The sequence below is a fragment of the Falco cherrug genome, chromosome 18 (assembly GCF_023634085.1).
Source record: "Falco cherrug isolate bFalChe1 chromosome 18, bFalChe1.pri, whole genome shotgun sequence".
NCBI classification, from domain to species: Eukaryota; Metazoa; Chordata; class Aves; order Falconiformes; family Falconidae; genus Falco; species Falco cherrug.
Window position 1 is genome coordinate 2,517,248 of NC_073714.1, and position 15,143 is coordinate 2,532,390.

The 15,143-nt window shown below is 40.3% G+C and overlaps 1 protein-coding gene across 2 annotated transcripts in view; it reads right to left on the reverse strand.

Moving 5' to 3' along the window:
- Positions 1-15,143, reverse strand: part of UNC5D (unc-5 netrin receptor D) — a 168,446-nt gene that overhangs the window by 16,998 nt on the left and 136,305 nt on the right. For both annotated transcript variants that reach the window (XM_055696359.1, XM_055696358.1), the window contains exons 11-13: positions 5,565-5,733; positions 3,614-3,841; positions 650-799 (exon numbers count right to left, since the gene is read on the reverse strand). In XM_055696359.1, the coding sequence (XP_055552334.1) occupies positions 650-799; positions 3,614-3,841; positions 5,565-5,733 (547 nt within the window). The remainder of the gene's footprint in view (positions 1-649; positions 800-3,613; positions 3,842-5,564; positions 5,734-15,143) is intronic.

Below are 15,143 nucleotides of genomic sequence, written 5' to 3' on the forward strand. Positions count from 1 at the left end.
TGAATACTAGATCACTGTCTGTCTCTATGCTTCTATGAAAGGGAAGATTATATAGTCAAATTAAGTTCCATATTTTAAAAACCAGCCCAGTCTAAGTACCAGCACATTGCTTATAATTTCCAGAAACCCATATGCTTAGGAATTCTTTTGTTTGATTTTTACTTTCCTGTTTTCAACAGCCTCTTTAATTAATATAGTACAGAAAAAAAAATTTGCTCCTCCTCAGTTCTAATTTTTAGTATATACATGCTGTAATTTGAACTCATGACATTTAAATGATTACATTTAAATGTCATTTTCAGCCATACGTTCACAGTTATACTGAAATCAGAACGACAAAAATCTTAAAAAACACCTTAATGGGTGATAAATTTTAACTGGAATATAGACCTTCCCTTGGAGGAAATTGAAATGGGGGAAAGTACAAGCTTGCATTTTTGTAAAATGAAAAATTCAAAGCATCCTGTTATATTTGAAATCTGTGTTTGTCAAAATCAGAAGGCAACGCTTTTCTGTTGCATACTCAAGAGAGTAAACCCACACCTTTCAAAAATAAAAGGGGCCGTTGTCTTATTTGGGTTATGCCTATACCAGTGAAAATTTTTACTTCCTCTGAATTCAAATTTAAACGGATAAAATTAAAAAGTACCTGACATGCAGTAAATGGTTTGATTCTCCAAAGGAAAGGAGGGATATCAAGGACAGATATCTGAAGACTGAAGGTGTTCCCTTTGAAATGCAAAAGTTTTGGTTCCTCCAGTAATTGTCCTCCTTGGAGCCTTTCATCCGAAACCACTTCCTGCAATGGCAGAGGAGGAAAGGATTTTTTCAGTATTAGGAACAAATAATATATCTAAAGGAAATTCATCTTCACGAGAGGTGCCTAGTTCACCTACAGCATATCGGGACACAGCAGTGGAGTCTTTCTCTTGTGGGCCAGATGGTGGGCGTTGGCATTTATATTTCACCTCTGGAGTGAAAAGGTTGGTTAGGTGCCATCAGCTCTTACTGCCCGGGGTGTTGTGACAGTGGATGTTCTTTGGGCCACCTCGGTTCCGATACTCACAAGAACTTCGGACCAGAAGGAAACTTTACGGGACTGGCAACACAGGAGTGGCTGTCCTCACGTTTTGGGGTTTTGGGTCAAAGCCAGCAGGTTTTTTCTTGAAAGTTACTCATGTTTGAATATGACTTTTTTTATTGTCCCACAGGATCACTGTTACAAAGAACTCTACCAGAAGTTCATTACCCCGAGTCCTCTCTAACATCAGCACGGAGGGGGAAGCCTACGTCAGCCCATTTCCAGGTAAAGCTATTTCCCTCCAAAGGGAAAATGGAAACCGGTTAAACTGTGACATCATTGTAATTTAGCCCCTTGTCCGTTCTGGACAGAACAAAACTACCCTTGGTATATTAATTAAGCTTTTGAATAAAAAGCTCCTACAGGTTGTGTCTAGTAATCCTTAAACACTTGACGTACAAAGCTCAGTGAGATATTTGCTTAATGGACTAAAAGGAAGATAGACAACATGAGGCATGCTTGGTGAATAGTCTGCACAGTTACAGATCGAGACGACAACAGTTTTGGTGAGAAAACAGTCTCAGGGTTTAAACAGCGCTAGGAACACCACACCAAGGGTACACGTCAGACAAAATGTTTCAGATTCTCCTCTCTTGGACCTTTCAGAATTACCGGACAAGACCCTGAGCAATCTTGGAAGGGCTGACTGAGCAAGTATTTACACTACAGCCCTCTAGAGTTCTGTTCCAACCTTAATTTTTATGTAATTCTGTGAATTTAAAACATCATAGTAAAAAAATCACCCTTGCCTCTATTTACACAATATTTATCCCTGTACTGTTACAGTAAAAACACTAGTGAGGAAGGAAAGCTTGCAGACGTCTTTAAAAATCAGCTAGCAAGCAGTCTTTCAAAATTACCTTTAGTCCACATAATTTATATAAAATCTGTGTATATCAAAGAGGTTTAGTGCTTCTCAGTAGCAAAGTTATTGTTAGAAGAGCTACAGGAATCATTGTGACCTTCTGAAAATATGACTGCTAGAGCTTTCTGAAACTGCAACAATGGATTTCTATTATAACCCAATTTACAGGCGTTCAGTTTGTGTTAACTCCCGATGGCTGGGTTTATATGGAAGAAGGAATAACAAGGGAGACTTTTGTTTTTTATTTTCAACTGCAAAGGGAGTAGCTTATTTCGTATCTTTTCTCAAAATTCCCTGAATGTGTTGAATTCTTTTTTCTTAAATGTACCATAGTTCTATAAATACTGCTCTACCTTTAATAATGCATATGGTCCTCAATTCCACAAACATCAGCAGGACTACAGCAAAATACAAAGGACTTAGTTCTCTAACGTTTTTTGAGAGCCAAGAGATAGTTTCCCAGCACACTAGGAATTACAAAAAGGGCAAAGTCACCTATTGGAAGAGTAAGGAAAGTTTTTACACAGAGACAAAGTGAAATATGAAGGAATTTTGTATCTTGTATCAGACTGTACTGTAAAGGATTAACAGTGTCAAACAGAACTTGGTAAGCCCAACTCCAATACTTTATCCAAAACCATCTGTATTTTCCATGTTTACCATGTAATATTTACATTAGCATGAAGATGATGCAGCACACTTTAAGGGAAGTATAATTTCATAAATATACAGTTGTCTCATTATATACAAACACCCTGTTCTAATTTCTGTGAATGTGGAAATCTGGTAATTATGCTTCTAAGGATTTTCTACAGACTCATCCAGGAAAATACTGGTAGCCCACAAACTGTGTAAATGTTATAAGGGGTATAATTACAAAGCTATTGTAAGACTTCAACAATCCTTTTGGTGGCTTTGCTTTTATTAGAAGCACACAGACATTAGTGTGTACTTCATTAAGATTCATGTTTTATTCTGTTCGATAGGAATAGGAAGCAAAAATTCATCTGTAGCAACTGTCTTCATTTCCATTCCCAAAGGAAAATAATTTTGTTAAAGTGTCTGAGAATCAGCTAATTTTAATCACCACTTTGGGATTGTTTTGTGGTTTTGTTGTTGTTGTTGTTTTTTTAAAGGGGAAATGCACAATTATAATTTAATTTTTGTTTAAAAAGATGGCGAGGCAATCTTCCGTCTTGCTCAAATTGCAAACAGGAGAGGAAATCCTGAACTGACTAATGGCAATGTAAGGGTAACGAGCGTGATAAATACTGTACACCAAATGATAATGACTTACGTTTTCTGCCTGTAGCAGAGCAGCACTCAGTTCCAGATGCAAGCAAGCTCTGCCTGTGCCACGGAGCAGCCAAGGCACCGAGCCCAGCCTAGCATCTTTGCTTGTCAGCTGTAGCTTTGTGCTGCATGAGTTTTGGTTAGGCTAGAATGTGGGCGGAGTGGGTTTCCATCTGACAGTCTGGCTGTCCTAAAGCTCTTGCAGTGTAAACCCACAAGTGAAACAATGGGACTTGGAGCAAGTCACGCAGCAGCAAGATAACAAAAATGCATTCTCATCTGCGTGAGTTCCAGACTGCTGCTGTTGCCCAGGGACTATCCCCAGGAATAAAGGCATGTCAGTGTTCTATGGAAAAATAGATGAAACCATTTACCTGAAATGCACAAGGTGTGTTATCCATACAATATACTCTCAGATTGTAATCCAGAGAATTGCAAGACAGGCAGCCAAAAACCGCTACTTTCAGCTGTCGAACGGCACAGTCAGAGATCGGTTCTCCAATAAGAGCATAAGTTCCAAAGCTGTTTAAGAGAATGTGACAGGCATAAGGATCCAACAGGCAGTAGCAAGAAGTAGTTTCCTCTTCCACAGACATCACTTCCTGCAAAATGAAATTCAGGTTTAAAAAAAAAAAAAAATCAATAGGCCTTGACAATAGGAGTCATGACATTATTTGTTTAATTTTATCCAGCTGGTATGTGAAGTATTTCTGAGAGCCAGTCTGCACACTCTTTACTCATGCTGACCTCAGGGAAGGGGAGAAGGTAGACTACCTATGGGAGTGACTGCTCCCAATTTAGCCCTGAGTCAGCAGTAGGACTTGGGGCAATATATTTTGCAGAATTCAATATGTACAGCATCTAATAATAATGATGATGCGTAAGCAATTTTAGCATGTTTTTTCAAGCGCTCTTGACTTTCTAGCCAATTTTCTTTCCCAATGTCAAGTTAAGAAATTACCTTGAAGACTAAAGTCAATAAGCAAACCTTGAACAATAGTTGGTATTTGACTTCCTTTCAGAACATTCATTACAGTTGCATCTACCTTCATCAAAATCTACCTACCCCCTCTTCTGCCTTTCATGCTTAGTTCTGCATTACAGCATCATTAGATGAGGTCTTTGAGCAGTCTACAGCCTGGTGTTACCTCCTCATTAATTCAAGGGTGTTTGTAACCAACATTGATGGAGCTAAGGATTGAGTACATCTAAAGTAGGAGAACTAAGCTGAACTTCAATTGGTTTAAATGAGAGCAACAAACAACGTAGTGGTTTAGGGGAGGAAAAGGATAGCATGAGTTATGGTATCCATGAATATTTTAACAACTGTTTTTTCCCCTCACAATGCAATGAACCAAATAATTCCATCAGCAGCAGCGCAATAAACTCTGATTGACTATGGATTTGTGTCTAGTTACTGGGTTCGGCGGTTCTAATAACAGGTACAGCGAACACTTTACAGTTGGGAAATTCAGCACCTTTCCATCCTGTGTGGATTTCTGTAGTGCTTCCTAACAGTTTGGTTCACGCTTTAGCTGTCCCTTTAGGAATATTATTAGTAGGCTGTCTCCCCAGATGATGCAGAAAGTTTAATACGTTTGAGACTGCTCCCTACCAAGCAGTTTAAGTCAAAGATGGCCAATGAGCTTAAAAAAAATAGGTGGACAGACACAAATGCTAAATGCCCATGTCACAAATCTTTATTTCTCCAGTAAATCAGGATAAGAAAATACATGTTCAACTAAAAAAGCAAAATATTTTATTTAATGTACACTAATCCCTCAGAGGTTATGAGCACTGCATGATCACTGAATGCCTACTAAAATGATATGTACAAAGAGACTAGATTTTTAAATCAGAAGGATCCTTCTATCTTATAATAAAAAAAAAAAAAAAAAGGAAAGAAATTTCAAGTGTGTATTTTTAACTGGTTCCGGAACTTTCTTTATGTTATGATCAGTTCCTGCATGGATATAATGATCTGTTCTGACTTGAGTCTCTTTGGGAGCTATGATCTATCTAAACAATATTTTTTAAAATAAATGGCTACTGGCTCCATTATCAAGTCATCTGAGAAAATGAGTACTTTCTCATGTCACATGGGCTTGATCATACAATTGACCCTTTTTTGCACATGTTGGTAAAATAGTTGAAAACAGTTTAGCTGAATCTTAATAAAATGCAAAATATTTTGTTATAAAATTGTTTCTTTAAGATGTCTGTTTCTATCACTCACATAATCTTCGACCTGCACCTGCATGAATAAGAGCAATCATGCTTCCATCATTAGTACAACCTTCCAAGCGGGAGCAAGGCTAAACGTACCTCCCATTTTCCTTGCTGGGTCCTTTTTTTCAAGTGAATATTCCAGTGCTCTGAACTGACTTCTGCGCAGTGTGGTATCGTCAAGGCAAAGGGGGTACTGACCGACAGATCCGAGGGGCCGCAGGTTACTTCTGGTCCTAGAAGAACATCTGTGCCTTCTGGCTGCAGGCTTTGTGCAGGGGAGAGACAAAAACAGCTGTCAGGCTCTTTTTAGCAAGGAGTGAAAACTTACTTTAACTGCAAATTTTAAAATATTTTAGTTAAAAGCTGAGTGCCTCGCTTATCTGTTACAGAAAAGGATAAGCAAGCCAATTACTGTGCTATTTTCATGTAGAAGCAGTAACTGGACATGAAACAACTATTAGGCCACATCTACTCACATCGTTGGTTGGTCAGTTTAGAATTCTGCTCTTTACATTGAAATCTACTTAAATCAAATACAACACTAAAATTACTCTGTGCAAGTAAGCTTTGCTTTGTGCACCAGCTGGTAGTATTACCATCTAATTCTGCCTTCAAAGTCTGTCACGAACAATATTTTCACAGTAGCGAAGATAAAACAAATTATGGTTTAAAAACACAGTCTCATAAATTTTTCCAGATTGAGTGTGATCTCCCTGGTTTGAAAACACATTTATATTCTGCAGAATGAACCAGCTAGGTAGCTTGTAGCAGACATCAGGGACAGGACTTCTTTGCTTAAATTTAGAAATCTGCAAAATAGATCTGTGCATGTGGGCTCCATTACAGTCAGTGGAGATCCCATCAGCACAATTGAAGTCTGGGGATTCATCTAATCTGAATGTAATCGCCTGTGTTTGGTTAGATTAACTGCTTACTAAGGTATAAAGATGAAGTATCTGACAAGAATCTTCTTCTCTTTCATTCAAACCTAAATTTAACTCTGTCCCACATCACGTGTTTTCTGTACCTCTTACAATACCTGTGCAGAACCACTGACAAAACAGATGAGGCTCACTACTTCGACATTAAAACTAGCAATTGAAACATCTTCCCTGTTGGATGGGGGGTGTGTGTGTGTGTGTGTGTCAGGGTTTTTTTACACTGTAGTCCTTCATCTGGGTCATATGATCCCAATTTTTTGCTTCTAAATTAGTGAACATGTAGTTCACTCTTAAAATTAAAGCAAATGGTGCTTCCAGGATAAAAATAAGGGGAAGAACCTCAACCAAGATACAAATAAGAAGATACAAAAATAAAACCGAGATATAAATAAAAGGAAAATCCCTGCTTTTAAATTAGGATACACTTCCACTGCCATGCCACAAGCTAACAACAAGATAACAACCAAACCATCCTGCACTGCCGAAGCCAAGCCCAGCACTTCACGGCTATGCTGTTAAATTCCAAGTCACCCAAGCTGGCCTGGATAATACATTTAAGTGAATGTAGCACTCATGTAGGCACACTTATGTGTAGCCCTGCACTTAAATCAATCAGATTCCAATCCTGCAAATTGACTTTGCACATCTATCCGAGATCACCTGGGGGTAGCATTCTCAGTGGAACTGTAATGGTAGGTGGTCAGAAAATGCAGTTAAAAACCACCATGCTCGCTAAAGACCTTAAAAGTTCCAACAGCTTCAGTGACATCCCTTACAAAAGACTACATGTACAAGTATTTGTGAGATGCAGACTGGAATGAAAAAAAAAAGACAAGACGCTAACAAAAAAAGGCCGATTCTGCTTTTGCTTTTTCTTTTTCAAGTGTCATAATAAATGCTCCCCAAGCCTCAGTGCTTCTAAGTGCTTGTAGGATTCTTAGGCTAAAAAAAAAATAAAAAAAATCAAAACACAAACACAGCCTCTTACTACAGCTGCCATGTTCCTCTTGAACAGCAGGTACAGTGAGGGGGAGGGAAGAGTGGAGAGCACAAAGCACATGGTGCTCACGCGCCTTGCTGCAGCAAAGCATCTCGGCCGCGGCACTGACTGCCGCGTTCAGGCACGGGAGATTTGTTGAAGCGATACCAGAATGACTACTCTAAGCAAACAGTTCAAGCACAAAATGCTTTGCTTCTGCTTCTGCCTATGAATAACAATTTTTCACAACTCTTGCATTGCTAGGAAAACACTGGTTTTGCACAAAATACCGTCACTTAACACGAACCAGTGCTACCCTTTACAAATGGTATTTGATTTCCTTAAAACCCTTCCAGCAGTTACCCAGATCACCTCTCCTTCCAGTTAATCTAAGAAACCATTCAGTTATTTACAAATACAAAGAAAAATGTCTCAGGATTATCAGAAACCCTCAAGCCAACATCTATACGTATTTATTTTCCAGTAAGTTGTTCAGTTCATATGATTCCTCTCTGCTGTACCTTGGCAAAGGCTGGTGCCTTCCGTGCCTTATCTCTGTTCGATGGAGCCGCAGGAAGGGGGTAACAAATGCACGTTTCCAGAGAGTCAGACCTTAGTTATTTAACTTGGTCGGTGCATTTCTATCCTATCTCTCTCCCAACACACACGTCCTTTGCCAGGTGGCTGCTGCTGACAAATGCAAAAAATATGGGGAGGGTGGGGAGGTGGTGGTGGAGGGATTTTCCTAAAGTTACCTCCAGTACAAAGCTTGACACTTCATCTTCGATAACGGCAGCCAAGTAGAGATTATTTTGTTTTCAGCATAACAGTCTTAGAGGATGTGAACCCAGAGCTTTAGATATGCCATGGTGATGAATCCCATCAGAAACAGCTCAAATTTTTCAAGCATCAAGAATGAAACAAAACAAATATACAAGACAAAAAAAGAAATTACGTCAATAGTGGTAGGAGAGTCCTGGTAGCAGCCTAGCAAAGCTGATGTGAAAGACAACTGGGAGGCACCCCACCCCCCTCATTACAATAAATAAATTAAAAAAAAAAAAAAAATCCAGTCACAGAAACAGCATAGGCTCTGGTCACTCTGGTCACAGCCGCTGCCAGCCTTCCTGCGTGCGATGGCTGGCTGCACACATCATGGGGAGGAGAAGCGCACGGACGTGTGTGAGTGACCGACGACAAGCCCGTCTGAAAGGAGCTATTTAATTGCCTTGAGAGACTCATTCCCCATGTAGAACATATTGGACAAACATATGGGAGTTATGGGAATTATTTAATGCCAAATGAACTGAAATCAGTTAATTAGATGAACTCTCACACTTGTTGCAAGTAGCAAGAGTCTTTCTGTGCAATAACTGACATGGCATTAAGACTCGCATGCAGTTCTGAGCCATTTATTCGGCAACACAGGCAAGAAGAACATCACCAAATGCGAGTGTTTAATATTCCCATTGTTGCAGGGCAAAACAAATCAATAACTAGCTCTGTCCCCTCAAATCCATCAAAATCAAAGGTCTGTAAGTTTTCCAGTAAAAGAAAGAGAAAATATTTGGTCACTGCTGCTGAGCAAGAATTAGTTGGGTTTTTTTCTAAAAATACCGCACTGTAAGGAAACATTAGGAATTTCACTCCACAATATTCTGCCCTCTACAAAGTACTAGTAAAGAGGTTTCTTGCATTTAGAGCTTCATTTTCAGTTCAGAAATTGCTGCTAGAGGGACATTTGTACCTGAAGCCGGAACGCTGAGGAAATTCTCTGGGGAGGATCTAGTCCCTCCAGGAGAGGTCTTGTGCCACTCCAAGCCCTGCTCATGTCAGCTGCCAAAGCAGCTGCTTCTGCGTCTGTCAACCTGGCCTAAAGCAACAGCAACTGCTGCTACAGATGCTCCATGTTCTTGCCACTTTCTGCTGTGCACAGGCCCTAGCGTTGCAGGTGTGGGGGTACCAAGGCGTGTATTCCACCCCAAAGCGCTGCTCCATTAAAATTCTGTGTTGGGATACTGTGAGTGTTAACCAGAGAAGCAAGGAAGTGAAGAGGAAACAATGCTGAGTGCCCATTCTTCCCTCGACACAATGACTTTCAGAGAAGAATTTAATATTTGCCTTTCAATATTTACTCTCCCAGTGACTTATTACAAGCTTCTGCAGCAGGGACTGGCACATCCCACTCCTCTAAATGAACCGTGATACCTGTCTGGCAGCGAACACACCTCTGCCTGGCGTCTGGGTTTCTCATTGCAGTTCATCCTCTGATGGCAAAAATACCTGCTCTCAGACTGCCACAGACACTGAAACTCTGGTTTTCCCTCCCCTTTGCACTGACACTTACACACATGAATGTGACGTAAAACCAGCAAAATAAATGCACGGTTTAAAAAAATCAATTTGAAAGAGGAACAGCATGATATTTAAACTATACACCCATCGAGCCTGCAGTTTCCAGCTGAAATGGATTCTGTTGCTGTGGGTTGCATTTGTGAGATGAGAGCATTTTGCCTTCAGAAAATAAAGGTACATTATTTGTCACGTTCATATACCACATTGCTTGTAAATGCACACATTTATGAAACTTTCATTTTTCAGATTATGTAACTATGAAATATTTTAAGTCTGGGCAAGACCATCTGGATACATTCTGTGTACGCCACAGAACTCCAGTGTGTGAATAATATGTATAGGCCTTGGACACTGGAAGTTAGGTGTGCAGCAGAAATACATTCCGGTTTTCGTACTGTGCATCCAAACGTGTTCAGTTACCACTGAACCTTCACATTTATGCTAAATTCCCACAAAACAAAAAGACAAAGAAAATGGGGGGGAGTAGTAATATGAGACCTGGTCTTCACAGTCCTCTCAGTTTTCTTTTCTCCTATTTTTCCACTCTAATCTTCCAACTCTAATTTTGACCGTATAGCTGGAATCTCTGAAAATATTATTTTACAGTATTTTCATAGTCATTGCTTCTCGATTAAAATTTTTTTGCAAATATTTAGCATATAGCTGCACATTCACAATTTACAAAGTTTAGTCAATCTAAATTCACAAGTTTCTGTATGATACTAACCAACCACTAATATACAACTCCCATGTTTGATGGCAGAATGCAGTGTGAGGGTTTCTCTGTGTTCAGGGACCCAAATCCTTACAGTTTATACCAGCACATGTAAAGAAAAATATTTTTTTTATACTATAGGTGACTAAATGGTCATCTTAATTAAGAATCACTTTGTTCTCATCTTTCCTTGCATTGCAGTGGGTATGTCATTGAAACATAATGTTAAAATGACAGCAGCACGTAGAGCGAAGCGTAAGAGAAAAAGTTTGCAAGAAAGGAGAAACAGAAAAAAAAATGACAAACAGGAAAAATAGAGATATTTCAGGGCAGATTATGCCCTCTGTTACAGCTCCGTTAACCTTGTTTATGGAATACAGACCGCATTCAACACGGATACTGCGCTCTCTGAATAATTGCAGACCGACCTTTTTTCTCTGATACAGTTTTCACACAGGGTATTTTAGAGAGCTTTACGTGCATTACAGGCATGTAAGAGAACTGCAACAAATCTGCCTACTGCTTCAAAGTGAATCGGTAACATAATTGGGACCAGAGCCCAGGATCCCAAATACTTGCCCATGCCTCGTACTGCCCGCCCCATCAGTAGGTTCTGGCATTAGACGATGGGATTATCAGCCCTCGGACTGGAATATCAAACCTTTCACTGCATCCAAGAACACCTACTTCTTCATTAGCACATGACTAGAAAGTGTAAAATCCAAACACAGAAGTAGATCAACCCTCCCCTGACTGCTGAAGTACACGACAAGGTTTCCCCCCCTTTACCTGAAGAGCATCAGTAAGTGGCAAGTTTTGGGGGGTAAAATACTGTCCCCAGTGTTGCTGACTTAGAAGAAATTATCTCTGCAGGGCTCAGCACATAAGAATCATAATTTGGCACCTTTCAGCCTGTCTCTCTTCAACACCTTCCTTTCTTACAATTCTATTTATATTTTTTTAAATAGAGTATTATGCTCCCTCTATAGAAAGGAAAGCTCAAAGCTGAATTGTCATGCAGAAGGTGTCAGTGCTTCTATTAATTTTGATCCAGCTGTTCTCATCTTATTTCTAGACCTAGTAAGACCAGTTACTCTGCCACAGCTGGCAAACATCTCTCTCTTTCGCAACAATCTAATTGGATTGCAGTATGTATTTTTATTTATTTTTCACTTCTAAAACCTCTTCAAGCATGTATTCTGGCAGCAGGTGGTTGTGCAGCACTAGCATTTTAAAGATGACAGCCACACACCAGACCTTCTGCTGGCTCTTCCAAGAGGAGCACGTGGGGCTCAGGAGTCAGCTGTTGTCAATGGACGTGCCATCTTTAGTAGAATCCTGAAGTATTTTGGTGCTGTCACCTGCGCAGAGCTGCTGTCACATCTGCTGAAACGCTGTTTTGCTTTTCTTGGAGAAATACACTTGACCTGCCTCTTGGTGGGGAGAGTTCGAGATGGGGGGACGTGAACAATGGCCTGGGGGTGAGGAGTCCTTCCATGACAGTAACCTACAGACTCTGGCTGGTTTGTGGTGGGACAGAACTAGCAAGAGGATCTCCCGGCCAACAGTACCAAAACTTAACATCCCCGTCCTGGTAACCAAGTGACAATTTCTGACTGCACAGAACCCCTCACCAGCTGCATTTCCCTGCAGCCTGTAACTAACCGCACTGATGCATCCTGAGGCAGCTGGTTCAGAGAAGAAACCAGCAGACAGCGGTCTCTGGTCCAGCGGGGCTCTGCTTGGGCTTTCTGGCTTCAGTAGGAAGTCAGAATTATGCAAGGAGGCAAGAGACATTTCACTCTAATTCTTGCTTGGGCCAGAATCAATAGCTTTGTTGTTTCTTTCACAAACATCAATAAGCTGTACTTTCTGCCAGCATCAAAGCATGGACGTGGTGTTTGAAGGCTGAGCTTAGCTATTTTTCTCTGTAAGTAGTCCTTCAGAGATTCTTTAGGAAATTCTAGCTGCAAGAAGAGGATCTATGCAGTGAAGCCCCTATATGTGTCCCTAAAACTTTTTGGTTTGATGTCTTTTTGGTGGGACCACGAGTTCCATCACTGATCTGTTCAGTTACATGAGACGCTAAAGAATTTTCAAACCTGAATTTGATTTCTCTTTAGGATAAATGAGTTTCTCATTCCACAGAGGATTGTATCAATTTACAGCAAAACCAGCTGATAATCTCATCACAGTATCTGTAGTGCACAGACAGGGATTTTTTTTTTTTTTTTTTCCCCACTACAAAGTGACAGGGAATTCAGCGTACCTCTGTCAGATCCCGTATCATCTCCATTCCTCTGCGTCTTTGAATGTGTATCTTACACCAACCACCTCAATAGATAAATGAAGATTGGAAGTGACAGCTAACCCACTAGTCCTAAATAATCTAAATCTGACCAATTTGATCCTTATTCTGTCTCACGCATTTAAGATCCATAAGGTACCTTTTACGGCGAGTTCAAATCTCTGCAAGAACAGTGGGCTTCCTTCTTCTGTGCACCTACTGATCTCGTTAACTTCCGTACTACATTCAATTCCATTGACCACCATACGACGTGGACAAGGTTTCATTCAGAAATTACAACTCAAGCAAATTAATTTTTAATGGGTGATACGTCTCTCATCTTCCCTACACACGTACAAACCAGGCACTGGGGCTGAACGGCCACACTCTGCCACCCTCAGTGCGCGGCGGCCGGTGGGCGACGCAGGGGAGGGCTCCCGGCACGGCAGTGCCCGCGGCCCCCGCCAGGAAGGTCTGGTTTGTTCCACCCAGTTCAGGTGGGCAAAGGATACATCGGTCTTGTCTCAACTATGTAAAGAAAAATCCAAGTGTTTTGATGGAAAATGATGTTTGCTTTTGTCTCACTTGATAGAATTTCACTTTAAAGAAGGAAGGAAGGAAAAATCTCCCTGTGATAATCTTCAGTTGGGTTTGCTACCTCTGCTCCTGCCCACAAAAAAGGAAAACAGTAGGCAAAATTTGCTGCTTGTTTTTAATTAACCTATTTTAATTCATTTCTGCAGAACCCTCACGCATAAAACAGCTGGGGTGTTTTTTTCTTCCTTCCTTTTACATATTTTAATCTTTCATTGAAAATGATCAAAAACCTGTGGCAGCAGATGGGGATGGAATATAGAAGTTTTCACAAAGGACTGCAGATATCAGAGGAGAAAAAAAAAAAGATTTCACTTTAAGTTTCGAAAAATATTTATAGGCAGCTTTGTATCTTTCGGTTCTTAAAGGGCAATTCCAGCAATCATTCGGCTGTAAGTTATTGTAAGTAAATATTTACTGGATGTACAGTTATTTTCCTCTTTCCATGTCTCAGGTATACCACCAATTTTTACAGAGCTTTTAGCTGAGTGTATATTTAAGATGAAGGAGATGAGAGAAATAACTGCTGTGGAGAACTATAACCAGCTCTCCCGTCTCCAGTTGTACCAGCCTGCCCTTGATTACTACTTCTGAAAAATGTCCCTCTCACAAGCACTCGAAATGAGGCTTCATCAGTGAACTGCTCTTCTCCTGAAATTATCCTTAATCAATTAAAGTATATACTACAGATTATTCATTTATCTCTATTTGGAATGTAAATTGTGAAAGGGTAGTTTGAGAAGGCTAGGAAAGTTTTTTAAGAACTTTCTTTTGGCAAAACCATTGTTGGAGTCACAGCTAAGTCTGGAAGTAAAGGTAGGACCAATAAATTCTGTCAGTGTACTTAACTACAATTTGCCAGCCTCGTGCAGACTTAGGAGCAGCAGAAGGACCAAACATCAAAATAGATGACATTAATTCAAGAGAAGTTTAGATTAGAGAAAGGAAAAAAAAGGTCAGAAAATTTAACTGAAAAGCCTCAGTGGAACAAAGCTGCATTACAGAATTAACGAGCCCTGTTACAGAACCTGCACATAGCACGTTCTCAGCGAGTTTAACTTTTCACTAGGTGAAGACATGGTCTTGTACTTGCAGGCGTGCACACAAGATGCACCAACTGACTTGTGGCAACTGAAAAAGGGGGACTGCAGAGTGCATTTCAGTAGCTTATTTCAATTAAATAAAGTTTGACTATCCCTGTCACTTGTCATCTGATAACCTCAAAAGATTTAGCAGTCATTTATCCCCCAGAGAAGGGCAGCAGAGAGATTAATTTGTCCATGGCTGAAATGTGGTCATTCGGAAGTGTGGAAGAGTAGTAGTACGTGACAGTTTAAAGACAAAGAACACCCTCCTGCTTCAGAAGCTGATCAGGTACCGAGATGTTCCTATAGGTTTCAAAGGGGAAAGACTCTGCCTTTAATAATTTTTGTCTTTAAAACCATTCTCACATACCTTTAGTGAGTAGAGAAGTTTTGTTTAGCCTTTGAGGCTTACCTGCTGCAGTAGAGCTCTATCTAGCACAGAAAAGGGAGGGATGCCAAGGTGAGCAGTGCTGTAAAAAAGATGTAAATTGCAGTTTCTGCTGCCTGCAGTGTGAGTACATTCCTGAGAAGCCTCGTCCAGGCACTAGACTGACTCTACTTAGTCACAAAATGAAAACCCAATGTAAACAACAGGTCAAGGAGGTGAAGTATACTTAGTGGTAATGAAAACAAAGTCTTAAGTGATCCATACCACAGCCTAGTGGCACAACTTAAAGGCTGAGAACAAGATTTCTAAATGTTCTGTGTTTGCTGACACT